This window comes from Acomys minous (genome assembly GCF_964271855.1).
Source record: "Acomys minous genome assembly, chromosome: 10".
Taxonomy (NCBI): domain Eukaryota; kingdom Metazoa; phylum Chordata; class Mammalia; order Rodentia; family Muridae; genus Acomys; species Acomys minous.
This window is the reverse complement of record NC_140491.1, coordinates 63,294,883-63,320,533: the sequence shown is the minus strand read 5'-3', so window position 1 is coordinate 63,320,533 and position 25,651 is coordinate 63,294,883. Positions and strand designations below refer to the sequence as shown.

General features: G+C 51.9%; 2 protein-coding genes and 2 long non-coding RNA genes across 8 annotated transcripts in view; 2 read left to right on the top strand and 2 right to left on the bottom strand.

Annotated features, from left to right (window-relative positions):
- RABL6 (RAB, member RAS oncogene family like 6) overlaps window positions 1-14,113 on the bottom strand; it is a 25,856-nt gene extending 11,743 nt beyond the window's left edge. For both annotated transcript variants that reach the window (XM_084798411.1, XM_084798412.1), the window contains exons 1-5: window positions 13,980-14,113; window positions 7,212-7,346; window positions 6,208-6,255; window positions 2,777-2,829; window positions 1,184-1,275 (exon numbers count right to left, since the gene is read on the bottom strand). In XM_084798411.1, coding sequence (XP_084654537.1) covers window positions 1,184-1,275; window positions 2,777-2,829; window positions 6,208-6,255; window positions 7,212-7,346; window positions 13,980-14,109 — 458 coding nt within the window. In that variant the 5' untranslated portion in view covers window positions 14,110-14,113. The remainder of the gene's footprint in view (window positions 1-1,183; window positions 1,276-2,776; window positions 2,830-6,207; window positions 6,256-7,211; window positions 7,347-13,979) is intronic.
- LOC311606967 lies at window positions 7,358-14,997 on the top strand. Its single transcript, XR_014782481.1, has 2 exons — window positions 7,358-13,853; window positions 14,001-14,997. It is a non-coding gene; the product is annotated as an uncharacterized lncRNA (long non-coding RNA).
- CCDC183 (coiled-coil domain containing 183) lies at window positions 14,506-25,651 on the bottom strand. Of its 4 annotated transcripts, none has more exons than XM_084798416.1 (15): window positions 24,142-25,651; window positions 23,778-23,945; window positions 22,228-22,349; window positions 21,781-21,858; window positions 21,387-21,554; window positions 20,661-20,765; window positions 18,225-18,347; window positions 17,445-17,570; window positions 17,300-17,354; window positions 16,822-16,922; window positions 15,894-16,054; window positions 15,536-15,704; window positions 15,339-15,449; window positions 15,168-15,264; window positions 14,506-14,670 (listed from the first exon to the last, which is right to left on the bottom strand). In XM_084798416.1, exons 2-15 carry the CDS (start codon window positions 23,827-23,829, stop codon window positions 14,552-14,554), a joined length of 1,587 nt encoding a protein of 528 aa, XP_084654542.1. In that variant the 5' UTR covers window positions 23,830-23,945; window positions 24,142-25,651; the 3' UTR covers window positions 14,506-14,551. The 4 variants fall into 4 exon arrangements, with proteins under 4 accessions (XP_084654542.1, XP_084654540.1, XP_084654539.1 ...); XM_084798414.1 differs by having other exon boundaries at window positions 24,219-25,651; XM_084798413.1 differs by having other exon boundaries at window positions 24,427-25,651.
- LOC311606968 lies at window positions 23,219-23,803 on the top strand. Its single transcript, XR_014782482.1, has 3 exons — window positions 23,219-23,274; window positions 23,377-23,431; window positions 23,673-23,803. It is a non-coding gene; the product is annotated as an uncharacterized lncRNA (long non-coding RNA).

Sequence of the window (25,651 nt, the reverse complement as noted above, 5' to 3'; positions counted from 1 at the left end):
GCTCTATGGGCTTATGAGCCTTCAACCAGGATCAATGGCATGCACAGTGCCAACGGCACTCCAAGGCTTAGCATGTGCACATGTGGAGGCTGGTATACCCAACCATGTGACTATTCTTAAGTAACAGAAGTCCAGTCAGGTTCCACTGTGCATGATCGATGCAAGAGAACCTGGCTGGCCCGCTCCAGCTGTTGGCAGTGACGGAAAGGAACGCCTTTCTCTGCTCTTGCCAAGGTGAACATAGATCATACATGTAACGCTAATAAGAGAACTGCAAAGGCGAAGTGAGCTCCTGAAGGCAGCTTCTAAGATGGGCTGCGCCAGGGTCTTCCCCTCTTATAATGTAGTGCGGTTTCTAGGAAGGGTCTCATTGTGTAGCTCTGGCTGGCCTGGACTCTCTCTGTAGACCATACTGGCTTTGAACTCATAGATCTGCCTCCCACATTCTGGATTATAGCGTGTACCACCATGCCTGGCTACATAGTGGGTTTTTTGTCTTTTTTTCCCCCGAGTCTCTCTGTGTAGCCTTGGCTGTCCTGGACTTACTTTGTAGACCAGGCTGGCCTGGAACTCATAGAGATCCGCCTGCCTGTCTCCTGATTGCTGGGATTAAAGGCGTGTGCCACCATGTCTGGCCCACTACATAGTATTTTTAAGAGATTGCTTTTCAGAGCAAGCAAGGCTTTGGGGGCACTTGGGAGTCTCTTGACTGTTTTCCTGTTGTTGGTGGCAGAAAGGTTCCCAGCCTCACCATGGTGTGTAATGCAGTCTCCTGAGCGCATTTCTCATGATGTGCCCCCTCAATGGAGCTTGGTGGTGTCTCAGGAGGCTGTACCTCTAGACCCACTGCTCACTTTGTTTTGTCCTTGGTGATCACAAACCTTAGCTGTGTCTTCTTAGTGAGTTACTTGGTTCTGACAAATTTTATATGGTATCTTCAGAACAGCAAGGCTGTGGAAGGTGGCACCTAATCGCAAACAGTGTTGGCTATCAGCCCAAGGCAGTTCCTGCCCCAACCTCTGTATCGGTATGAATCTTTGCCCATCTTGTGGTATAGGTGCCTCAGTCCCCTAGGTCAGGAGTTCTGCCCACAGCTGGCATGGCAGGAAGCTCCACACCAACAGAGGAATCACATGGTACTATGTGAGGGCATGCAGCCACTGCCAGCTCTTGCCCCCCTTACCACTGCTTAGTGATGTCAAACATCATGACCACGCCATTACAGTTCTTGTACACGTCCAGGAACTCAGCATCCAAGGCCATTTCAGACTCCGCCTAGAAATAGGAGAAAGAAAAATAAGACTGTATGCCTGGCCAAGTTCCATGCCTGTGTACCTTGCACATCTAAAAATACAAAATGGGTCTTTTCTAATCTAAAACATTTCATTTTGGAAAAAACAAAACAAAACTGAGGAAACACTAGTGGGTGCACACAAAACTGGCTGTGGGAACTGGAGCAGCAAGCGCCATCTCTGAAGGAGCTCTGCCCTAGGACAGCCAGAAGCTAGTGCTGGAGCTGCCAGCTGCCCCCTAAGATGATTTCCAAAGTGGGGGGGGGGACGGGACCACACAATGGTGCTGTAAACCTGGTTAAGCCTCACGGCTGGGGAGTCAGGCCACTGGTGGGGTGAGTGGGCTCGAGCTGTTCTTTAGCTAAGCTGGCATGGAGCAAAACTGCACTGTAAACATTATGTTTACATTCATAGATAAATGCTACTCTCATCCTTCATCAGAAAAATCTTTTCTTTTTGGGTGCTCAAGGTGCTGGACTAAATGAGAGCGCAGTGCACAGCGCTAGAGTGGACTCAGGGAAATGGCGGCTGCGGTGGCCTGCACAGGACTGCACCTGCCAATCACGGGTTAGGTAGCTGAGTTCTCATGGGGTCCCCATCCTGTTAAACTTTCGGCTACTGATGGATTCTGGGGAGGAGTAGGCATTATCTTCAGTTGTGTATCCAACGGTGAGCACAACAAATGCCAATGGATAACTGCAGACCGGTCATTAAGCACAGAAGGGAGTGATGGCAACGACAGGGAGGACAGGGAGGAGGGGGGAGGATGGCAGGGGCGGGAGCAAGGCCAGAGAGCAGGTAAACAACGCAGTATGGACATGCATGAAACTGTCAACAAATTTACACAAGACAAATAAAAATGCAAACGGAAAAAAAAAAATCAACGCATTAAGATGAGTTCCAGAACACACTCCACACGGAAAAAGGCCACGGAGTGGGTATGTATCATGTAAGTTTTTAGCCTTAAAGAAGGAGGAGGTGTTCTATCCACTGAGGGGGAAGACAGGGCAGAGTTCCCTAAAACAGCTGGAAGGAAGGTGTATCCAAGGACCACACAAACATGTGCACTGTGCCACAGCTTCCAGGGAGCAAACAGAGAACAGCTGGTTCCACCTGCGGTGCCACAGCCACATCTCCAAGAAATGGCAGCACTTTTAAGTAAAAGCAAAGGCACTATGACAGATGCAAAATATAGCCCTGTACAGGCCAGTCACACGATTCAGTTCACTGTGATGCCTGCAGAGTGAAGTGGAACAGGCGTCACTCACTTGGGGCAGACACCCTAAGCAGGCAGTAACCCTAACTTTTAACATGGGTGGCAGTCTTCAAAGTAGTGCAGGACAGTCAGTGACCACTGCACCTACAGCAAAACCACAATGTTCAGGATCTCAGGGTGGGCAGGGGGCCGAGTGTAAAGGGTTGAAGACCTCCCTGAGTGCCTTGCTCAAGACACTGGCACAGACCCACCTGACAATGTGGCTCACCTCCTGGGGGTCATTCTCCGTCTTCAAGCCATCACCTCGTTTTTTACATTTTCCTTATTAAAAGACAAACAAAAATTAGGAATGAATTGTTGGGCCCAGGATTTGCTAAGTGGGGAGCATCCTTCCTCAGACCCTTACTACCCGCCATAATGCCGTGTGGGACTGAGCTCTACTTGGCCTCTAAACCTAAGAAAAGCTGCTGGTAGGTGCAGATGGCCCTCACTCAGCCTTGAGAGACATGGAACTGTGTGAACCAGCTAGGCCAGCAGAGCAGGACAGGCTCAGCTCTGCCTTGACAGGGGTCCCTCATCAGAGCCCAGCTCTCATGGACGTGTAAGAGACAGCCTGAGATGAAAGTTCTCTACTGAAAGACCAAATCTAGAATTCCCTAAACAGCTCTCCTGTACCACTATGACTGGCACACTGGGAGAAGAGAAGGCCAGGCCAGCCTGACACTGTCTGTCAGTTATGAAAGTGGTTGTTTTTGTTTTTGTTTTTTGAGACAGGGTTTCTCTGTGTAGCCTTGGCTGTGCTGGAACTAGCTCTGTAGACCAGGCTGGCCTCGAACTCACAGAGATCCACCTGCCTCTGCCTCCTGAGAGCTGGGATTAAAGGTCTGTACCACTACCACCGCCTGGATATTAAAGTGTCTTTATCTGGCAGACCGCCACAGGTCCTGTCTGGAGTCCAACACTGGACTCTAGAGATAAAGCTGACATCACCGTCCATCCTCCTTTTCATGTTTAAGTGTCCAACTGGTCAAATGCGCTGCTCACAACCTTGGGAAATCCAGAGCAAACAAATATCTCCTGAGAACAAGCTCAGATTCATTAGCTTAAAACACCAAGTTCCATGTCACTCTGCAAGTCCCAGCTGAGCAGCTGCCATACTCAGGTCAGCCTGGGGAATCAGCCTCTCTCCTCCTCAGGTGCAGTGGATGGGTCAGCTTGCCCCTCATGGGCCATTCAGGGTGTGAGCCTCTAGCACAGCCAGCATCTTCCACAAGCTGGTGTAAAGTGTTTGTGGGAACCACTCTTAGGGCAGAAGAGAAGTGTTGGGCAGGAGCTGGGAGGCCTGCGAGGCCAGGGGAAGCAAAAAACTTGCTGAGCTACTTCTGTCAACTTCCCCTTTTCAAGCTTCTGAACAAGGACTTGTGAGCACTGCCTCCACAAAGCTTGAGCCGCTGAGCTGCCCAGGCCTCTGGGGAATTACCCACTGGCCTTGAGCCCCTCGTTGCTTTAACTTCTCTCACATCTGAAGGTCCTCTGCTGCTATGGACACAGACTGGACCACAGGGGTGGGGGAGGGAAGAGAGGCAGGAAGGGCCTTTCTTCCCATTAAAAGTGTTTCCCGCCTCTCTATGGTGACCAGGCAACAGCAGCCATGAACATGTAGGCAGTCCCTGAGTTAGGGGCTCTCCCTGCTGGGACCCAGCCTGATCTCAGCTGAGCAAGGATCTGAGGAGATACCTGAGAGTGGGACGGTAGAGGATGTTTGAGCCTAGCACAGTAGGAAGAAAAGTGCTCCATGGCTGCTGGGCAGTGGAGGGGTCATCTCTGCTTCCTGGGCTCTGGGGCCAGCTGAAGGAGTGACATGCCACTCTGAAGGGTCCTGAGTGAGAGGGTGAGGCTGCTGCATTATGGTCCCATCTGATACCGAGCCCCAAGTCCTGACTCCTCTCTATAGAATAGTGCACCCCGGTACAACCAGTGCAGATGTGGAGAGCAGACCTGAGGCAAGAGCGTAGGAAGGAACTACAGTTCCAAAGTGGGGGGCCCTCTGTGGAGCAGTAGCAAGTACCTCCTGACTTGATGGCGGTCACAGCCTCATGTGCATGTGACTCCTGCTGTCACAGTGCATACAGTGATGGACCTCAGATAGGATGCACACACGAACATTCAGAGGAGAACAGACACACCAAGGTCAACAGAGGCTCAGTGGATGGCATCCAAAACTAAGCTGCGTTACTGCTGGAACCACAGAAAAAAAGTGGCTTCAACTGTTCCTCAGCACTTGATCCAAACCCACATTCAGAAGGAACCTGGCTGAGGAGGGAGGAGAAAGCACACCCTGAGCCAGAAACCAGAGGCCTGAAGACACATCTTCCTGCAAAGTCCTGAACTGGAGGACATGCAGCACAGCTATGCTGATTAGGCCAGGGGTCAGGTCAAAGTCAGGGTTCTGAGAGGTCAGAGGTCATGTCTACTATGTCAGGACCTACACACACACACACACACACACACACACACACACACACACACACACACACGTACAATGTCAGCACCAGGGAGCACTATGTGTGAGATATCACACTGCTCAGCACCACTTGCATGCACGTACAGTGTCACCTCCAGGGTCACAGAGGAGCTTATGAGCTAACATGAGAAGGTAAGAATGAGACCAGATGCCACAAAGAGGGCACTGTGAGGAGGAGATCCGTTGTTGCCTTACATGAGGACACGAGGACAGGTCTTTGTGTGGCTGGGTGACCCATTCTGCAAGAACTGCTCTCCGCAGGTTGCTAACCTCCATCACACAAATAACACAGGTTGTAACAACATGCAACTCCAGCTTGTCTGTTCTCTAAATCCAATTAAAACTCTACGTGGGAAATCTGTTTGAATGAAGCCCTGGTCCAAACTATGCCATACTCTCGCTCCATCTGACTTTGCCCCTGCCTCTCACAGCCTTCCTGATTCGTGGTGCAGCCTTGTATGTTTCTACTGTGCTGGTGCACTCCACTTACACTGTCCATTTCAGTAGTCAGGGCTGCCCCAGTGCCAGAGGGTCCAACAGGTAGCTATAAACTGGACCCAAGTCAAACAAGAGCCTTGTGGGCATTTGTCTGTAAAAAGAAGTATGGCAGTAAGCCATCACACAGGAAAAGAGCATTTGACAGTGGGACCCTGTGAATGCTCGGGCTATAATCTGTTCCCCTCGGAGCAGGGCTGCCAAGCTACTAAGACTCTAGGGCCCAATGTGTCCAAGGGAGCACACAGGAGGGCGTTGGCAACAGCTTCATAAGGGTCAGAGTTTTAAGCATACCCATCCCTCCCAATGGTCAGCAGCTCATCCACTAAACAAACGCTCAAAACAGCAATGTGTGTGTTTCAGGTCCACTGTTGGACATCTACCCTGCCTAGCTGACATGTGAGGGAGGGGCCAGGACCCAGAACTAGATCAAGTAGGAGAGGGATCAGACAGAAACTCTGATGTAACGGAGACAGTAATAGTTGGCAGCAAACCCAAACCTCCCATATTCTTGAGAAGATACAGCTGGTGCCTGTGTCTTCACACAAGTGGCTCTGTGTGACAGGGCTAAGTAGGACATGAGACCCGAGGGAGAATAGCCAGACCTAAAATAATGAGCATTAGGATGCACAAATGAGGTGTGTGTATGTGGAGAGCATTAAGGAGGAAATACACCTTACCTTTGTCAACTACATCCCAGACTTCAACTTTCACTACGTCGTCAGTGGCTGAAACAAGGAAAACTCTCAGATTAGTGCGTAGTATGACAGCCCCTGCTGGACTCCCAAACAGGGGCGGGGCACTCCGCTATCACTAGCTTCCTGAGGCCTCTGCATGCTGGATGGTTTGCAAGGCTGTCCCTCGAGGCCCTGGGCCACTCCAGGTACCTGAATGGGCACTCATACCCTAGACAGATGAAAAGACAACGCAGCCGCCAGCATTCAGTGACAGTTGAGCAGAATGCAGGAATGCAGGTCAGTTACAAAGGCTAGCGCTCTATGCTGGGTCACCTGAGCAGGCCCAGGCTAGCTGTAGCCCTGATATGTACACCAGCGCCCTCTGCCTTCCTGCCCATCTGCCCATGTCTCCAGAGGCTTTCTCTGACACTGCCAGCCCTGAGTTGCCTCATGAGAACAGAGACCATTTTCCACATGCCTGTTCATTCCTCAACCCCTCCTTAGCAGCCATTCTCCATTCTGGGATGTCTGGAGCTAAGGGAACCCAAAGGATAGTGGAGACCCCAGGACCCAGAAGGGGAAGGCAGGGGCTAAGCAGGCCCGCTGCTCTGCAGCGATGAGCCCTTGCCAGGGCTCACAGTGTGCACGCCTACGGGGCACAGCGTCTCGTGTGCTGCTGATGCGTATGGGCGGATCTGTTCCAAGAGGTGCCCAGGAGTTCTAGTCTTTGAAGGTCTGTGCTTGCTTCCTTGTAACCTTGAGTACCGTGGGCCTGAGGTACCACGGAGGAGGGACTTCACAGGTGGGGTGAGGCACCACGGAGGAGGGACTTCACAGGTGGGGTGAGGTACCACGGAGGAGGGACTTCATAGATGGGGTGACCCACATGCAGCTGTAACTAGTGGGGCTTCCCACGTGGGTAATGTCTTCTCAATTTCAGAAAGTACCTTCCAGGAGCAGGAAGGCGGGACACTACACTGTACAGGGAGGAGAGGGGCTGAGCTCACTTTTGTAGTTCCAGTGGATGCTGGTGACCTGGATCTCCTGCGTGGGGATGTACTCTTCCACAAACTTCTTGCCCTGAAGTCGATGCCACAGAGCTGTCTTGCCCGTGTTCCTGTCACCCCGGATCACAATCTTCACTGGGGCAAGGATGGGCAAAGAGGAGAAAGGAAGATTAACCGGCCACACCTTAAAACCTCTGAAGTATCGCATCTGTCCCATCTCAGCATGGACTCATGTTGTTCAGGTGACTGGCATGCAGGGGAGGAATAGGTGAGGATGCCAGCAGCTCCCCAACATGTCAGTTCTGATTTGGCATGACAGTCTCCCAAGTACAAGGGTGCCTGGCAGTGGCTAGAAATGTAGCACAAGAACAGAAGCCAGGGCTGGCATGAGGTAGCACCAGGGTGCTGGGCCTGGCTTTCTCCTAGAGTCACAGACTCTGAAGAACTGCCGGGACCCTCAGGATCGGGATTGGACTGCACAGGCTGACCTGACCATCCGAGGAACAGGGCCCAGGGCAGTACCCACTACTTGACTTTCCATCGGCTTCTCATAGTTCCGATGGTTTTTGTGGGAAGGACAGGAGGCGTTATCCCAGGTGAAGGCGCTTGGAAACCCCACGGATACCCCACTGAGACTGACATTGTGATAGACTGGATGGAGCCATCCTGGGTCTGGAATTCAGGAAACAGACAGAGACTCTGGCCAGACTATTGTATTTCTAATCGAAAATCAATGGGAAAAAGAGATCCTGAGAGGAGACCACTAGAGAGAGACGCAGGCAGAGAGGAAAGAGAAGGCTACAGGTTCTGCAACACGTGCACACGTGGACTGGGGAGATGACCAGCATACAGGCCAGAGACACCCCAGGATCTGTCCTGTGGAACAGATACCAAAAGGTCTGTTGTTTCCCTTTCACCCTTTTCCCTCTTGTATAGGATAGCTGGGCTGTATAATAAGGTCTAATTGTTAAGAAACAGAGCCAACAGTTTTGGTGTACTTTTGTATAAGTCTGTATCCTACGTCACCCATTCCACTGTGTACCAGGCTGAACTCAGGAAGGCCTGCTGGCTTTGACAAGCATCGGCATGTGCTCCATGAAGGGGGTGAATGGAGATGCAGTGCCGTCCTTAGGCCCCTATTGCCTTTCAGAAAGGCAGGAAAGAGCAGTTCGGAGCTGACAGTGTCAACAAAGCCAGGAGGAGCTGAGCTAAGGAGAGTGAGGACAGGCGTCATGGACGGCTGAGGAGGCTGAGATAGGGAGGAAGGCACAGACGGCTGTTAGGCTGGTGCTTCCTGGGTAGCCCTATGGGACACGCAGAGCTTGATAATGCCACCAAAAACACCTGGAAGGGCAGGCGTTCCAGGATGTCCTTAAGGCGTCCAAGGAGCAGGGTAGGAAAGGGTCTAGGAAGATAGGAAAGCTTAAGAGGCGGGGGAAGGGAGGGAAGGGAAGCTATGCGCTCCTCTGCTCACCTGCTCCTTCCTCCTAGGCTGCCTGCAGACTCAAGTCCCTTCCCATTCCCAAGCCCTCCTACGCAGCAGAGGCCAGTGGCTACCCTGGCCTTACAGCTCAGCTGGACTCCTGGGATCTGGCTCAGTGGTTTGAACAGCCCCCATGGGTTGAGTGCTCAAACAGTTGGCGGACTGCTTAGGAAGATTAAGAGATGTGTCACTGGGATTGTGCTTTGACATTTCAAAAGCCCAAGGCAGGTCCAGTCTTTGCCTGCTGCTTGTGGATAAACTGTAAGCTCTCAGAGCCATGCCCACCTGCCTGCTGCCACTGTCCGCGCCCACTGAAAAGCAACACGCACTCTTAACCACCGAGCATCTCTCCAGCCCTACACATACAATCTTTATGTCTTGCTTTTTAAAATTCTTTCCTTTTTATGCGTGTGAATGTGTGGATGTGTTAGTGCGTGTGCCCCAGGTGCATGTGGGATGCTGAGAAGAGAGCATCAGATCCCTGAGAACTAGAGTTATAGACAGTTGCAATCTGCCATGTGGGTACTGGGAATTGAACCTGGGTCCCCTGGAAAGTCAGTGCTCTTTACCCCTGAGCTACCTGTCTATATTCCAACCCCTTTCTTTGGAGACAGTCTCGCTATGAAGCCTTGGTTAGCCTGGAATTATCTATATAGTCCTCTGCCTCTCAAGTGCTGAGAGGAAAGGCACGTGCTACCACACCTGATTGTTTTGCCCTTTTAAAATCAATATTCCAAGATCTGTCTATTAGTCATTATACAATCACCTGGTATGTTGTGTTGAATGCCTCGACCAGTTCTTACAAGCATACGAGTCTGTTGTGATCTCTGAGTTGTAAGTTCTCTCCGCCTCCTCTCTCCTCTCCCTCTCCCCTCACCCCTCGGTTTCTAGATTCTTTCTAGATAAGGTTTTTCTTTGTAGCCCTGGCTGTCCCGGAACTCGCTCTATAGACCAGGCTGGCATCCAAATCACAGCGACCCACCTGCCTCTGCCTCCTGAGTGCTGGGATCAAAGGCGTGTGCCACCACGCCCACTGAAAGTACTTTCCAACTTTCAAGTAATTTCTTCACAGCATCATAAACCATTTGGGTCTTAAATTCCTCCTAACTCCAAGAAATGTGTTAAAGGTTTAGTCCTAACATGATGCTCTCGGGAGGTCACCTTAAATATGGGACCTGGGGCTAGAGAGATGGCTCAGTGGTTAAAAGCCTCTTCCAAAAGACCCAGATTCATTTCCCAGCACCCACACGGCAGCCTAAAACTGTCTGTAACTCCACTTCCCAGGGATCTGATGTCCTTTTGAGGTGTCCATAGGCATTAAACAAGTATATGGTACAAAGACACACAAGCAGGTAACCTACCCACCATACAGGCTTAAAAAAAAAAAAAAAAAAAAAGACACGGGATCCAAGGCAATGCCTTAGTTCTCTCCCCACTGCATGTTTGTTGCCACAAGTTGAGTGGCCTTGCCTCACCATGCACAACTTCTACAGTGATGTGCTGTCACAGGTTCAAAGCAACGGGCCAACTGACCATGAACTGAATCTCTACACGTCCCCTCTCTTCTTTACAGAGCTAAAGTAGACCAGGCTGACCTCGAACTCACAGAGTTCTGCTTACCTCCGCTGCCTGAGTGCTAAACTTTTTCTTTTTATAAGTTGCTCATCCTATGGCAATGCAGAACTAGTATGGAACTGCTTTTTTTTTTTTAAAGATTTATTTATTTATTATGTATACATATTCTGCCTGCAAGTAACACCTGCATACCGGGAGACACCAGATCTCATTGTAGATGGTTATGAGCTAGCATGTGGTTGCTGGGAATTGAACTCAGGACCTTTGAAAGAACAGCCAGTGCTCTTAACCTCTGAGCCATCTCTCCAGCCCATAAGGAACTGCTTTTAACCTTCAAAAAGATAGCTGAGAGTTGAGTGTAGAAGCAGAGGCCTGCAGTCTCAGCTACTCAACACTGATCTAGGGAGACGAGCTGAACACACACGTCAACAGTTTGAGCAGAATAGTAAGACTCTGTCAAAACAGACCAAACAAACCCACACACTACAGACCCTTGCCCTCGTCCCTCACTGGGTCATACAGAATGTGACGTTTTGTCATTCTTAGGGGTTGCTGACCTTCCATTTTGATGGCTGGCCTTTGGTTGAGAGGGCTAGAGTCATGCACAGGTAAACTGTTTCTGACGAGGCCTGCACCCTCCTTACTCCAAGCCTTCTCTTCATCTCCGAGCGTGCTGCCTGACGTCACTGCAGCTACAGCTCACCAGGCCGTAGTCAGATATTTCTTCTTTTGGTTTTCGAGACAGAGTTTCTCTGTGTAGCCTTGGTTGCTCTGGACTCGTTTTGTAGACCAGGCTGGCCTCAAACTCACAGTGATCCACCTGCCTCTGCCTCCCCTAGTGCGTGTGTCACCATGCCCAGGTGGGCAGCCCTCTTATGATCAGACTTACCCGGTACTCTTTTACAACTTTTTACTCACCCCCTTTGCTGTTATAATGTAGCTCTCAAAAACCACATGATCCAATTAGAGGGATTATTCTTTTCAAATTTCTTGATTGAATTGTGACTGCTAACAGAAATGGAGCAATTCTTACCACTTCATTTAGTAATTTTGAGGAGCTGGGGATGTAGCGCAGCAGTGGTGCTGAGCAAGAACCTAGGTTCCGCCTGCTATAACAGGAAGCGAGGGGGGGGGGAGGGGGATTGGAAAGATGGCTCAGCAGGTAAACCATGTGCCAGTAAGCCTAACAACCCTACTTTAATGCCCAAGAGCCATATGGAAGGAGACCACTAACTTCTGCAAGCTGTTCTCTGACTGTCACATATGCACCAAGGCATGCATACCCCCCCAATAAATTTTTTAAAAATAGTATTTACTTATTATTATAGTTTCCTCCTAGCCATCTTTGCCAAACTTGTCCCCATTTCTGCCTAGCATATAGTTGGAAGAACTGTAATCTACATTTTAACATTCATGCTGTAATATAAAGTCAACAAATTTCTGAATGCACGGCAGCTATAGTGGTATACCCTTTAATTTCAGCACATTGGGGGCAAAGGCAGCCAAGTCTCTGTAAGTTTAAGGCCAACCTGGTCTACAAAGTGAGTTCCAAAACAGTCAGAGCTACATAGTGAGATCCTGTCTCAGATGAAACGCCACCCCTCCACCCAAATCTGAACACCTTAACTTGAATTAGCTCCATTCTGGACTAGGGCCTGACTCCAACTATTTCAGTATTGTTAAAAACAAAACAAAACAAAAACCCAATTGGCTATAAAAACCATGATCACCAGTGACTATGCAGCCACTGCTTACCCAGGCTCACTGCGTACGGAGCACTCCTCCGCTGCCTTTGCTTTGTGAGTCTCCGCCTATCTTAGCTTCAGTTCCACGTACCTAAGGAACGCCCTTGGGTGTTAACTTTCGCTCAGCGGTTGTCACACGTGGACCCCGTGGGTCATCAGCTCAGTGCTGCTCCTTACAATGTGGTCTCTCTACTCTGGCTGCAGCTCCCTCTTTGTGTTTGAAATCCAGACAACTCAGAGTGACTCGGTGATGTGCAGGTGTGTTAAAACTCCGGGCTTTTTGGGAGTCTGCTCTTGTTCTATTGCTTTTTCTTTTTTCTTTTCTTTGAGAAACTTTGTAGCCCATGCTGTCCTGGAACTCACTAGGTATAACAGGAAGGATGTCTTCAAATGCATAGAAATCCACCTGCCCCTGCTTCCCAAGTGATGGGAAGCACCACGCCCTGTCCCAGTTATTTCTTATTATCCTGACACTTCCCCCCCCCCCCCCCCCCCCCCCCGCTACAGGATAGGGTTTCTCTGTGCAGCCCTGGCTGTCCTGGACTCGCTCTGTAGGCCAGGCTGTCCTTGAACTCTCAGAGATCCACCTGTCTCTGCCTCCTGAGTGCTGGGATTAAAAGCGTCTGACACCACTCCTGGCTCCTGACACATGTTTTAAAAAAAAGACTATTGTGCCTACAGGATGTGGGACAGCATTCTGTAAGTCAATTCAAAACTTAGAAAGCATCAAGTGACTCTTACAAGAACTCTAATTTTGCATCTGCAAAATTATTATATTGCAGGTTTGTTTCTCTAAATAAGATATTTTGTAAAATATGGAAGACTTCAGCGCTCCCCACCCACGCACAGGGTTTCTCTTGTGGTCCTGGCTGTCCTGGGCTCACTTTGTAGACAGGCTTCTGGAACTCACAGAGATCGCCTGCTCTGCCTCTGGAGTGCTGGGATTAAAGGTGTGCGCCATCACACCCTGTTGACTTCAGCTCTTTGATATCCCTCATCTTCAGGACCACCAGGGGGTGGGCCCAGAAGGGAGCAGGTTTAGAAAGTGAGAAGCTTCCAGTTCAGGTCTACTTTCTAGGATTGGGTTTCAAGTAATACTATATAAAACTATTTAAGGAATCCAAACCTAGAGTCCAAAGAAATACAAACTTTCAAGTTAACATGTTTAATAAACTGCTTGCTTCTAAATGTACACAAAATCCTCCTAGTAAACTTCATAATGCTACATTATCACCCAAATATCACTGATCCTGTTAGACACCAAAGTGAGCAGTGTGTGTGTGGTGGGGTGGGGTGGGGTGGGGGAGGTGTGCTTCCAAAATCTAGCAGTAGAGAAATTGTTGAGAAGTAAACAATGCCCACGAATCTTTAGATTATTCTAGAAAAAAAAAAGCCTGCAAATGGAAAAACTCTAAAGAGGTCAAGAGGACGGTCGGCTTCTAGCTGCACAACATACATAATTTATAATGATTGGCAGAGGCGGCCTTTCATCCTGTGGGGCATGGGATGCAGAGTTAGAGCCTCTTGGAATTTAAAAAAAAAATTATTTATATATATATATATATATATCCCTTACAAAACCCATTAAAGCCAAAAAACCACAGCTCAAGGCCCAAAGCCGACCGACTTTCTGGAACCTCAAGTGAGAGCACGCGCCGGGGGCCCGGAGGGGAGGCGGGTGGCACGCATCCAGCCACTAGCCACAGACCCGCGCGCGCACCCTCGTTATGTAATGGTCTCTCTCTCTCTCCGCAGGGTACCCGCGCCAATCAGGGCCCTCCACCGCGGCTCCGCCAGTGTCGGCGCACAGCTCTTCTGGGGGAGGTCTCTTGCTGTCAGGTGACGACCCCCAAGGAGCCCCGACACCCCCGTCCATCCCAGCCCTCTGGTTCTCCCAGCCCCTCCTGGGATGGGTGGGCACCCCGGGCACCCCCAGCCTGCCCGACGGCGCGGCCCCGCACTCACTGTTGTATTGAACCCCCTTAGCGAAGCGCCTCTGCAGCGCCTGGTTCATGGACTGCAGCCCGGCGGGGATGTTCTTGTCCCGTCCCGGGGCCTGCTCCGACCCCACCAGCTTCTTCAACGCGGAGAACATCTTCCTGCTGGACGTGCGAGCCGGGACCGGCCCGAGAGCTCAGCGGCAGCAGCAACGCAGCGCGCCTCGCACCATGTCCGGCCGGCCCAGGCTTCCTCCGAGGCCGGAGCAGGCGCGGCCACAAGCCCCGGAGCCCGACGGAAGGTGAGGCCTCGAGCGAGGTTCTCGGGCCTCAGCTTCTGTGGCTCCGCTCAGGCTCCCGCGGCCCTCGGCGCGGCGGCCAAGCACCCGTCAGCGCCGCCATCTTGGCGCCGGAGCGGCTACGGGACCACAAGAGGGACACGTAGACGTCGCATGCGCAGCGGACGCACTAGGTCCCGCCTCTTTCTAGCAGCCCCGCCCCTTTCCCGCCTCCCTGCCCTCAGAGTCCAGTGGTTTTTCCTTTCTCTCGAGTAGTACTGGAAAAAAAAAAGTTTATTTGTATACTACAGCCCGGACTGGTCTACTTTTTCTTCTTTTTGGACGCTTTGAGCTTCCCCTCGATCAGCCGCTGGCCCTGTTTCTTTATCTCGGCCCGCGAAGGGACGTAGCTATGGTCCACGTCCGCAAACTGGAATGTTTCTGAACAGGCAAGAAAGGAATGGCTTGGCCCCCCTCTTTCCAGAGACCTCCCTCCTCTACCCGTTTGCTTTTGCTGCCATGGGCCATCTCCTGTGACTGGAGGTCATCTCAGAGATGGATCGACGACTGCAGACTCTGTAATCAGACCCCTGCCCTAAGTCACCCAAGGCCAGGGGCCAGACAACCAGGATTTACCAGGATCACCCACACTAGCTGTCCTTACCCCCTCACCCTACCCTGCACTAAAAGTTTGGTCTTGGCTCCCTTCTGCCCCTATGTCTCAGGGGGGGAAAAAAACCCACAATAATAAATTATCATAAAGATTAACCTTTGTCACTTCTATCAGTTAAAACCTTTCCCTTAAGCACGCACCCTGTTTGTCAGTATGCTCCAGTCAGACAGAGTGTATGCCTTGAGTTCAGACCCTCTCTACTTGCAGGCGTGGTCCCCGTTCCCCTTTTCCATCTCCTCCCTGTGGCTGCCACTTAGGCCCTCACCTATCATGTCATCCTCTTGGTCCTCAAACGTAATTCTGGTATTATGCTTCTCCTTCAGAGTCGATGACTCCAGGGCGTCTCTCACCTTTGTGTCAATCTGCAGGGCAGCACGCTTGTCAGCTTGGAGGGGACGTGGGCTTTGTGGGTACCCCCTCCACGGCCCAGGGCTACCTCCTCATTCCTGGACAGTTTTTGCATGCGGTCAGCCAGGTAAATGAGCTTCCCCTCACAATAGTCCAGCTTGCCATACACGTCAAGGGTGTCCGAGATCGCTACTTCTTTCTGTAGGCCGGAGGAGCAGCTTGGTTTTCCCGTGGCCCCGCCTGCGGGGACCCTGGGCACAGCATCTCCTCCCCAGGGCCAATTACCTGCATGGCTGGCAAGTTGATGCCGATGAGCCGGATGTAGAGGTTGTCGACGCCTGTCTGGATGGCCAGCAACAGCTGCTGGCTCTTGGTCATGTTGTTGCGGGCCAGCTGGAGCCTTGCTTCTTCCTCGTCTAGCATGCTTTTCATCTTTTTCTCGATAGAAGTAAAGCTGTGAAGGAGGTAGGCACAGCCGTGAGGGTGGGACAGACCCAGGTGGGGTCCTGAACAGGGAGTCAACTTCAGGGGCCTCATAACTTCTGCTCCAAGCGGGCAGGTCCTCTGCTGTTGTGCAGATGAGCAGGTTTAGTGGCACCCGCTAGCTCGTCGCTGTGGGGCCGGCGGCAGCTCTAGAACATACCCCACAGAGCTGGGTGTCTGGTGGAACTTGAGAAGCGCTTCCTCAAGCTCCAGCTTCTTCATCAGGGCCTCTAACTGTGTCCGCCGCTCCTCGCAATCCTCCATCTGTAGCTCCAGGTTCTCCTCCGTGTTCTTCTGAGCCAGGAAGCGGCCAGCTATGTCCTAACCGGCCCGGGGCAGAGGGAAAATAGGTGTGGGCCTCCATAGCCCTGGTTTCTCCCGGGCCCCTCCCAGCGTGCACTGAAGATTCTCGGTGGGTGATGCTCAGTCATGACACGGAGTACCTCAGGGTGCTGAGGTCTGTGAGGGGCTGGGCAGGGGGCTAGCCTGTACATGGCCTGATACACCGCTTTCATGATAGGCAGAGGGTAAATAGCTCTACCTACCATGAAGAGACCATGTATCACCTTTAGTCAAGATGCTGTGGACGGCGCTCAAGGCCTGGCAAGGGCAACCCTGTTGGCAAGAGGAGGCCAACAGAGGCAGCTGTTCGCTGTGGCTGTTAGGATGACAAGGGGCTAGAGCTACGGTGAGAGGCCAGGTCCTTAGCACTTGGACTTTTATCTGTCCTGTACATAGAATGTGGTGGGGACATGACAGGGAGCATATGCTAAGCCATACTTCAAAAACCCCAGATTTTTTTTCCAGGCTTGGGAGCATCATGTTTGGGGACTGCCATGGGAGGGGTCTAAGCTTTGTGAACTTTTTGTTTGTTTGTTTTTTCTTTTTTCTTTTTTCTTTTCCGAGACAGGGTTTCTCTGTGTAGCCTTGGCTGTCCTGGACTCACATTGTAGATCAGGCTGGCCTCGAACTCACAGCAATCCACCTGCCTCTGCCTCCTGAGTGCTGGGATTAAAGCCACCACCACTGGGCTATGAACCTCTTTGAAGAGCATGCTAGGCCACCCTCCACGTGCCAGGGAGACTTACCCACAGGTGGGAGCACTGCACAGCTGATTTGACCCTTTCTACTAAGGTAGTCACCTCTGTCTGGTATTCCATGTCGGCTATGGAAGTTTCTTTTTTCCTCACTGGGCAGAGCAGAGAAGGAGGTCCCTAGTCAGTGGGCAGGGATGGCTACTTGGTGGCTCTGCAGACACTCAAGCTTCAGAGAAGCCACCCAGACAGACGAGGTGCCGGAGCAGCATGCCCTCACGTTGCTTTAGGAAACAGTTCTGAGATGTGACTGGGTGACTGGGATCTAGCTGTTAGAGACAGCATCTCTGTAGCCACCTTGTGCCATAAGCTCTCAGATTCTTCTGGCACAGTGAGGGAAAGGCAGGAGCTAATTTCCTCACCCTGGGGAGCACAGGTTATACCTAGAGCCTGTGGTGACCTGGCTGGCCAGTCCCAGACATTGCTGGCTGCTGGAGACCTTGGCTGGACAAAGCGAAGAGCTGAGACTCACCCTTCATGCTCTCCGCACTCATCAGATTGGAAGAGAAGTCCAAGTCCCTACGACCCTGGATGGGAGAAGGAACTAGGTGAGAAGGTGAAGTGAAGGGTCCTCCCAGCCCTTCCCCCAGGGGCAGGGGGCGGGGCTCAGCACGTACACGGCGGTACTTTTCGCTGGTCTCCTTAGTGTGGATCTTGTCGATAAGTTTCTTCTGCTGGTTCAGTCGGTTCTCCCGTGCCCTTCGCTCCTCGATGAAGGTTGCCTCCCCCTGCCTCATGTTCCTCTGAGGACACAGGAATTCAGTGGGGATGATGGCTCAGTAAAGGGTCCTCCCACAGTCCTAAAGCCAGTGGCCAGTTTTCAGTCTTCACCTTCCTGCACTGTGCAACAGAGCTGGCCATTTACTGTCCTCTTAGGTGCCCCTTTGCCCCTATAGAGCAGAACTTGCTAGATGACACACACCACTGACTTTTCCTTCTAGCCCAGGCTCTCTATGGTCCTCCAGACCCTTCCTTGCCTTTAATTACCTCCTGGCCTATTCCACTTAGAACCCATTATGTTGGATTTCCTTGGAATGCCACCCGAAAGTCCCCTGAAGCCCTCTTGTCTGCTATACTGACCTAGATATGATGTGGTGAATGAGTAGATGAATTACCCACTTCAGGAGAATGGGGCTGGCTGGCCCCCTAGTCCTGTCCCCTGAGAGAGACAGAGGTCTTGGGACATTCAAGGTCAATAGATGCCCATCATCCTGACCACATCTATTCATGGCCTCTGTGCCCAAATGGACTTTCTCTGGCCCATGGGCAAACAGAGCAACTGGTAGGGCCAACAAGGGAGTTCTCCAGGTGGTGTAGGCATGGGATGTCCAGGTAGGTCTTGAACAAGACAGGACCGGTAGGCCAGCTGTTGATGGTCGCCCAGTGCTGGGACTCACCTTGACCTCATCAGTAATCATCATGGCGTCCTGGGACATGGATGTCATATCTGACAGCTCCGTGGAGTAGTTGGACACCAGGTTCTGAAGCTTGTCTAGCTCTGTGGGGTACCCTGCCAGCACCTGTCAGGGACAGGCAAAGGCAATATGGTCATGGAGCCGATTCTTTGGTGACGTCATACACGACTGCTGGCTCTCCTGAGCTGTCTTGTTCTTGTCTACCCTTCACTCCCATTCTGTGTGAGCCCTGGGGGACAGGGTAGGGGTTCTGTCTGTGGCCCAGCCTCTGGACAAGGCACAAAGCAAGAGAAAGACGTGTTCTAGCATGGATAGTCATTGGTGACCTACGGACGCTCACCACCCAGGACAAGAGGATATGATGACCCAATGGTGACCCAGCAAAGTGACCCATGCTAAAACCCAGGAGGGTTTGCTTGGAGGACATCTTTGGTCTGAAGTGGAACAGAGGGGCTTGGGAACAAATGGGTGTGGAGCTAGATAGGGCTCAAAGTGAAGGCCACTTCTGACCAGCCGGCTCCGTGATCTTGGGACCACATCTGGCCTTTTACTGGTGATCCTGACTTCTTCAGAAGGTTGGGGCTGGCATGGATGGAGAAGTAAGACAGCATGTTCAGCACATGGCTGGGTGCATCGATGGCCAAGGAAGCATAGCTATGGATACTTTACTGTTAAAACCTGTGCACGCGGGCTGGAGAGATGGCTCAGTGGATAAGAGCACTCAAGGGCCTCTCTTCCAGAGGTCCTGAGTTCAATTCCCAGCAACCACATGGTGGCTCACAACCATCTATAATGGGATCTGATGCCCTCTTCTGGTAGGCAGGTACACATGCAGCTAGAGCACTCATACATTAAATAAAACTGTCTTTAAAAAAAAAAAAATCTTAAAAACAAAACCCTGTGCATTCTAAATCTTTGCCAATTAAAAAAAAAAAAAGGTGGATGAACATGGAGATTTGTTTCAATTGTGTTTGTTCTGGAAAGAAAGTTCTACAGAGAATACCCAGGTGAAGGAGTGTGTGCAGGGCAGGACACAGGAAGGGAAGGTGGGCAGGGCCTTCAGGAGCCTCCAGTGTTAGGCTCAGATGCGGGGGACAGACCAGATGCTGGCTCAGGGGTGTGACTCCAGCAGGCCATGCCACTCTGTCACCTCCCCTTTTCCCCCTCCATTTAATTAATCATTTTACATCCCAAACCCAGTCCCCTCCCTCCTCTCCTTTCAGTTCCACCCCCACCTCTCCTTCCTCCCAGAGAAGGAGAGGCCCCAGTTGGTATCAATCCACCCTGGTGTCTCAAGTCAGAGCAGGACTAAGTACGTCCTCTCTCACCTGGGCGAGACAAGGCAGCCCAGCTAAGGGAACATGACCCAGCAGTAGGCAGCAGAGTCAGAGACAGCCCCTACTCCTATTGTTAGGGGACCCACGTGATGACCAGGCTGCACATCTGCTACATATGTGTAGGGGTCTAGGTTCGGGCCATGGGAGCTCTTTGGTTCAGTCTCTGTGAGCTCCCATGTCACTTCCCTTTCTTAGGGCGAGGGTATTCGGGATTTTCCCTGGCCACCCTTTCAGGCCTGTCTGCCATCCTGCTCTTGGTACCCTGCTGCCTGGAAGCCATTTTCCTCCACTTCCACTACAGATGCTCTGCTCTACGGGTGCTGCGGGGGGTGAGGGGGGTGGCACTCAGTGAGATTCATGATCATGCCTCCCTGGGACTTTCATGGGTCAGAATCTGCTTCTTCCTGGATTCCAACACAGAAAGCAGGATAGCCAGACCCAAAGTGGGTAGGACGCTGTGTGCTCAGCATATTTTGGAATGTGAGAGAGGGGTGTATCCTGAAGCATGCTAGCCAACTTCCTGGGAGGTGGGTATGGCCCATCTCTGACCCTCAGAGGCCCGTACTAAACCATTTAATATGTGAAGGAAAGAATTCTGTGGTTTTGATGATGATGATGATGGTGGTGGTGGTGGTGGTGGTGGTGATGATGATGATTTGCATTTGTTTTTGAGACAAAGTCTCACTGTGTAGCCCAAGCTGGTCTTGAATCTGCAATCTTCCCATCTTAGCCTCTTCACTCTTTTATAGTTTTTATTTGTTGGTGTTTCAAGACAGGGTAGACCAGGCTGGCCTCAAACTCAGAGATCCCCCTGCCTCTGCCTTCCTGAGTGCTGGGAATTAAAGGCGTGGGCCACCACTGCCCGGTCCATCTTAGCCTCTTGAGTGCTGAGATCACAGACCTGTGCTACCATGCCCACCCAGACTTAAGCACAAATAATGGGCATATCTCCTAATACGCTTGTGTGGAATGGCAAAAATGAAGTTCTCCAAGGAAAGTCTCCACACACTTTCGGGCTGCTTAGAAGACAGTTGCGGGTGGGTCTCCCCTGGTGGGGGTGGGGTGGGTGGGGTGGGCTCACCTTCTTCAGGTAGTCCAGCAGGTCCGTGTATAGCATGTGGATGTTCTGGCTGGAGGTGATCTTGATTATGGTCTTTTCAATATTATTCTCCAGCTGGCGGATAATCTGGTGGTGGTGGGGTTATGGGTCGTTGAAAAGGCTTGGTCACAAGACCACCTCCCCACAGCTTCGCATCCGGTGTGATCGCATGTGGGGTGGGGCTAGGGGCTAGGCTTTCACGCAAGGGTGTTGAACTCCCTTAGTCCTGCCCCTCCCATCAGGCCCGGCAGATGAAGTCATTATTGTACATCTTAGCCACCGCCCCACCATCATGTAGAAAATAAATGGCTTTGACTCCCAGCTTTATGTTTACAGGTGTGGGATAAAACATTACCTTGGGGCATCAGTTTCCTGCTCCTTGTTAGTGAGTTTTCCTGCTTGTACACAGCGTAGACTAAGCAAAGACCATCCCACCCTTGTGATGTAGCCCTTATCCCTCCCGCTGGAGGTCAGTCCCACTGTTTTTTAATTTTTATTTTTTACCGGAACTCTGCTTAATCAGCTCCTCCCCGCTACCCCCCGCCGTGATACAGGGTCCCTGTCTGAAGGTGGGGCTCGATGTCCTAACAGAATCTCCACACCCTCCGGTTTAGCCTACCCTGTTAGGAGCCATGCTCACTGATTCCTGTCGCTTCCTGAGTTCCTGGGCACAGTCGGAGCCCCGACCCCGACCCCATCCCCAGGCACCTGTAGCTGCCGCAGCTCGTCCTTAGTGGCGTCAGGCTGATTCCGTAGGTTGGACAGTTCCAGCTGCAAGCTCTCCAGTTTCTGTCCGCGTAGCCGAGCCAGATGGATCAGCACGTTGTGTGTATTCACACGGTCGAAGACGCACTTGCGCAGCTTCTCCCGAGCTACCTGGGTCCAAGAGGGTGACCGCGCGTGGGTGCGGGGAGGGAGCGCTGCGGGGACCCCAGGAAGGTAACGGGCCGGGGACCCGGGGCTGACCCCACGGGGAAGCAAGAGATAGGTACAAGCTTTGCTTTTGGCCGGCTCCGTACCGCTTACTGGGAAGGGAGGGGGGGCAACCTCGGGGACTGGGGCTAGAGGCTAGGTTCCTCTCGGTCTTCGCCTGCCTTGTTACCTCCATACTACTGCGGCAGTATGCCAGCCTCATAGACGTATCCTTCGCGCAGGCCTTGGAGATGGTCCACTGATCGTACTGTGGAGCGGGGGCGGCTGAGCCTGGAGCCTGGCCCTTGGCACTGGTTACTCTGGCATATCCCCCAGCGCCTCTTACTCGGCGGGTAGCCCAGCAAGAAGACTGTTGGTCCTGGTACACGACCACCACCCCCCAGCAGAGGGCGCAGGATCCCTCCAGGGCCATCCCTGCTCTGGTGTGATGGGATCCGGAAAGGAGGTCAGAGAACGCACAGTCCCTGTTGCAGGCGGATATTGGGGAACCTGCCCTAGGCACCAGTTACAGACGAACCCACCCCTGCAGGTTCTCAGGACCAGAGAGAGGGGTAGGGTGTGTGCGTGAGCGGCCACCACCTATTCTCGGGCTGAGGAGGGATGGGGCTTTTTGCACCTTCTTAGCCAAAGCCCAGTCCTGGGCCCCTCGACGGAGGTTGCTGCGCAGAAGGCTCAGTGTAGCTTTGTTCTGTTTTGTCTTCTCCTTCACTCCCTGGATCTGGAGCGCCCGACATTGTTCTATAGGTAACGGAGGGGAACAAGATTACCAGACAGACGGTACGGTGTTGAGAGTCTCAGCAAAGCGTCCAGAGAGGCCAGTAGAATATGGCATTGCCTCTGCGACCTTTTTTTTCCCCTCTCCCCCTGCTCTGGAAGACACAGCCTTCCCTGCTCAAAGTTGTAATCTGCCGGGCAGGAAAGAGGGTGAAGGCAAGAATGGGGCACCTAAGCCGGGCGTGGTGGCATATGCCTTTAATCCCAGCACTCGGGAGGCAGAGGCAGGCGGATCTCTGTGAGTTCGAGGCCAGTCTGGTCTACAAAGCGAGTCCAGGACAGCCAAGGCTACACAGAGAAACCCTGTCTCAGGGAAAAAAAAAAAAGAATGGGGCACCCTTGTCTTTTCCAGAACTCTTGTCCCTACAAACAGGCAGATCTCTCCTTGACCGCATCAACTTTGGATCAGTGCTGTGGTAAATGCACAAGGTCTCCTTGAAGCTTCTCCTATATCAGCCCCTCACATGTCCCTTCTGTGATGCTTGTAGAGCGTGGGAGCCTGGGTGGGTAGTCGGATGGCAAGCTGTATAGCAGCTGAGCAGAGTGGCAATCCCCAGGCTCACCCTGGAGCCGAGTGATGGTCCTTAGCTCCTGGATCTGTGCCTCCATGGCTGCTTCGCTGTGCAACTTCATGGTGGGCCTAAGAGTCCTTCAGGGGTCCTGTGCACCTCTCACCCTCTCCTCACAGTTGCCTGCTCAGCTGAGTCTAGGTTAATAGACTGTCTTTGGAATTTCAGCTCATTATGATGGGGACCAAGGTTCTTAATGCCCAGGGAACACTGAAATTCCATCCTTCCAGAATTTCGTCCTCAGGGCCATCTCTGGGTGTTTGCCCTAAGAGAAAGGAGTCTTGAGGCAGCTAAGTTGGACACCAGAGACCTATCTCTTGGTAATGGTGGTGATGGTGGTGGTGGTGGTGCTGGTGGTGCTGGTGGTGACAACTTTGTGATGGCCAGTACCTCTCACCTCCATGTTCCCTCCCTGTCCTTAGAGCCACCGAGCAGCCTGACTGAGCCTTCCATATTTAACCTCAAAGTCAGTGCTTGGTGAGACCTCTCTCCAACCCATACTTGCAGCTCAAAGCCCGGGTGCTGGGTGGGTGACTTGGCCCCTCCCCCCAGCTGCTGCCCGTCACTGTTCCGTGTCTTCCAACTTTCCCCGACCTGTGCCAGCCTGTCCGGCACCACCCTCCTTGGCTCCTGCATCCCTCAGCTCCCCTGAACCTTGGTTCACAAATTATTGGCAGGGACAAGGCCGTACACCTGTACCCTACCCCTTCCTTTCCAGCAGTGTGCAGTGTGTCAAGAACCATCCGCACCCCAGAACACCGTGGGGTGCATGAGACAGATACTTCCAGTGACCTGGTCTGCATGGGTCTGCATAGCTAATTACCCGTGGGGAGCTCGCTCTTCAAGCATTTATTCTTCAGTCTGGGGATAGACATCTGGGTCAGGGCACAGCATGCCTGGCTCCTCCGCTCTGTGTGCCTCTGGCTGTTGGTGCTTTCTGTCCCTTTGACTCCATGTGGTTGTCCCTCGGTGCCTGTCTGTGTCTTGATTTCTTACAAGGACATTAGAAAGACTGGATTAGTCCCCGGAATCACTTCATTAAAGGGTTCGTGTCCAACAGTTGCCATCTGAGGTCCAGGGAGTTAGGACTTCAGTGTGTGGGTTCTGGGGTTCTGTGCTCAGACCATGTGTATAACCCTGACACATTAGTGCCTGTCTTCCTACGACATCTCATATGGATGCCTCACCTCCTAGCCACTTTCCAGTCCAGTCTAAACCTCATGTTCACCCTTTGCCTCCCTTCTGATCTCTGCCACATCCTCACGTGGACTGGAAGAACCCATCACAGCCATGGCTGCTCTCCTCCCTAGTCGACGGCAGCCCAGCTAGGTATCCGGTGGAGGCACAGGCAACTTAAATCCTCTAGTGCTGGATCTTCCTCTTCCCTCAGATACAGAACTTCTAGTTTTCACTGGCTCAGATGGCTGTTCAGAGCAAGGCTGCCTTCCCAGGTTTCCTTATGGTAGATGTACCATGTGACTTAGCCCCGGCCAGTAGTGTGTCTGCAGACATGGTGGGCGAACTGTCCTCTTCTTTTCTTCTTTCTGTTTAGTGGGATGAAGATGTAATGGCTGGAGCTGGCAGAGCTATCTGGCGTGATGAGCTAGATTGGGAAGTGGGCGCCATTACAAGGAACTGGTTGAAGGAAGCCTAGGTCCCTGACCCCAGTTCAGCTCTTAGGACACTGCCAGGGCTTGAAGGTGGCTTGTCGCTTAAAGTTTACGCTGGAGTTTAACCCCCCATTGTGAAGTTTTGAGAGGGTAGGAAACAAGACTGTGATGTTCCAGGCAGGGCCTTTGAGAGAGGATTGGATTTGCAGTCACCGCGGGAAAGCCGCCATGATCAAACCTTGGTGGCTTTAGAAGAAGAAATGTGTGTTCTGTTTCTGCCCATGTGATGGCCTGTGATGTTTCTGGACTCTGTCAGATTGACAGCCACCTCCAAATGGCTGTTGGACAGTGGGCCTCTGGAACCATGAGCTAAAATAAATGGCTGCTGTATGGCCACAAAGGCACTTGATCACACTTTCTCTCCTCCTACTTATACATTTATTTTACTTTTACAAGACAGAGTTTCTATGTGTAGCCCTGGCTGTCCTGAAACTCCCTCTGTAGACTAGGCTGGCTTCAAACTCAGAGATCCACTGGACTCTGCCTCCTGAGTGCTGGGATTAAAGGTATGTGCCAACAACGCCCAGTCTTGCTTTTTTTTTTTTTAATTATGTATACAGTGCTCTGCCTGCATGTACACGCGCAGGCCAGAAGAGGGCACCAGATCTCATTATAGATGGTCGTGAGGCACCATGTGGTTGCTGAGAATTGAACTCAGGATCTTTGGAAGAGCAGTCAGTGCTCTTAACCTCTGAGCCATCTCTCCAGGCCCAGCTTTGCTTTTCAACGGTACACTTGTACTTATTTATCTCATGTGTGTCTGTACATATGTAGTGGGAACCCCCATGTCACAGTACACATGTGGAGATTCGAGGACACCTTGGGGGAACTGTTACTCCTGCCACCCTGTGGTTCTTGGGCCTTAAACTCAGGCATCGGGCTTAGCAGCGGGTGCTTTACCCACCTCACCAGCTCTCGTTAAATTGCCTTAGAGCCCACATGGGAAAACGAATAAGTCATTTATTAGCCACGACTCTCCAACATTCTCCTTGGACTTGGGGACTTGGGGTATAGAGGTCAGAAAGGG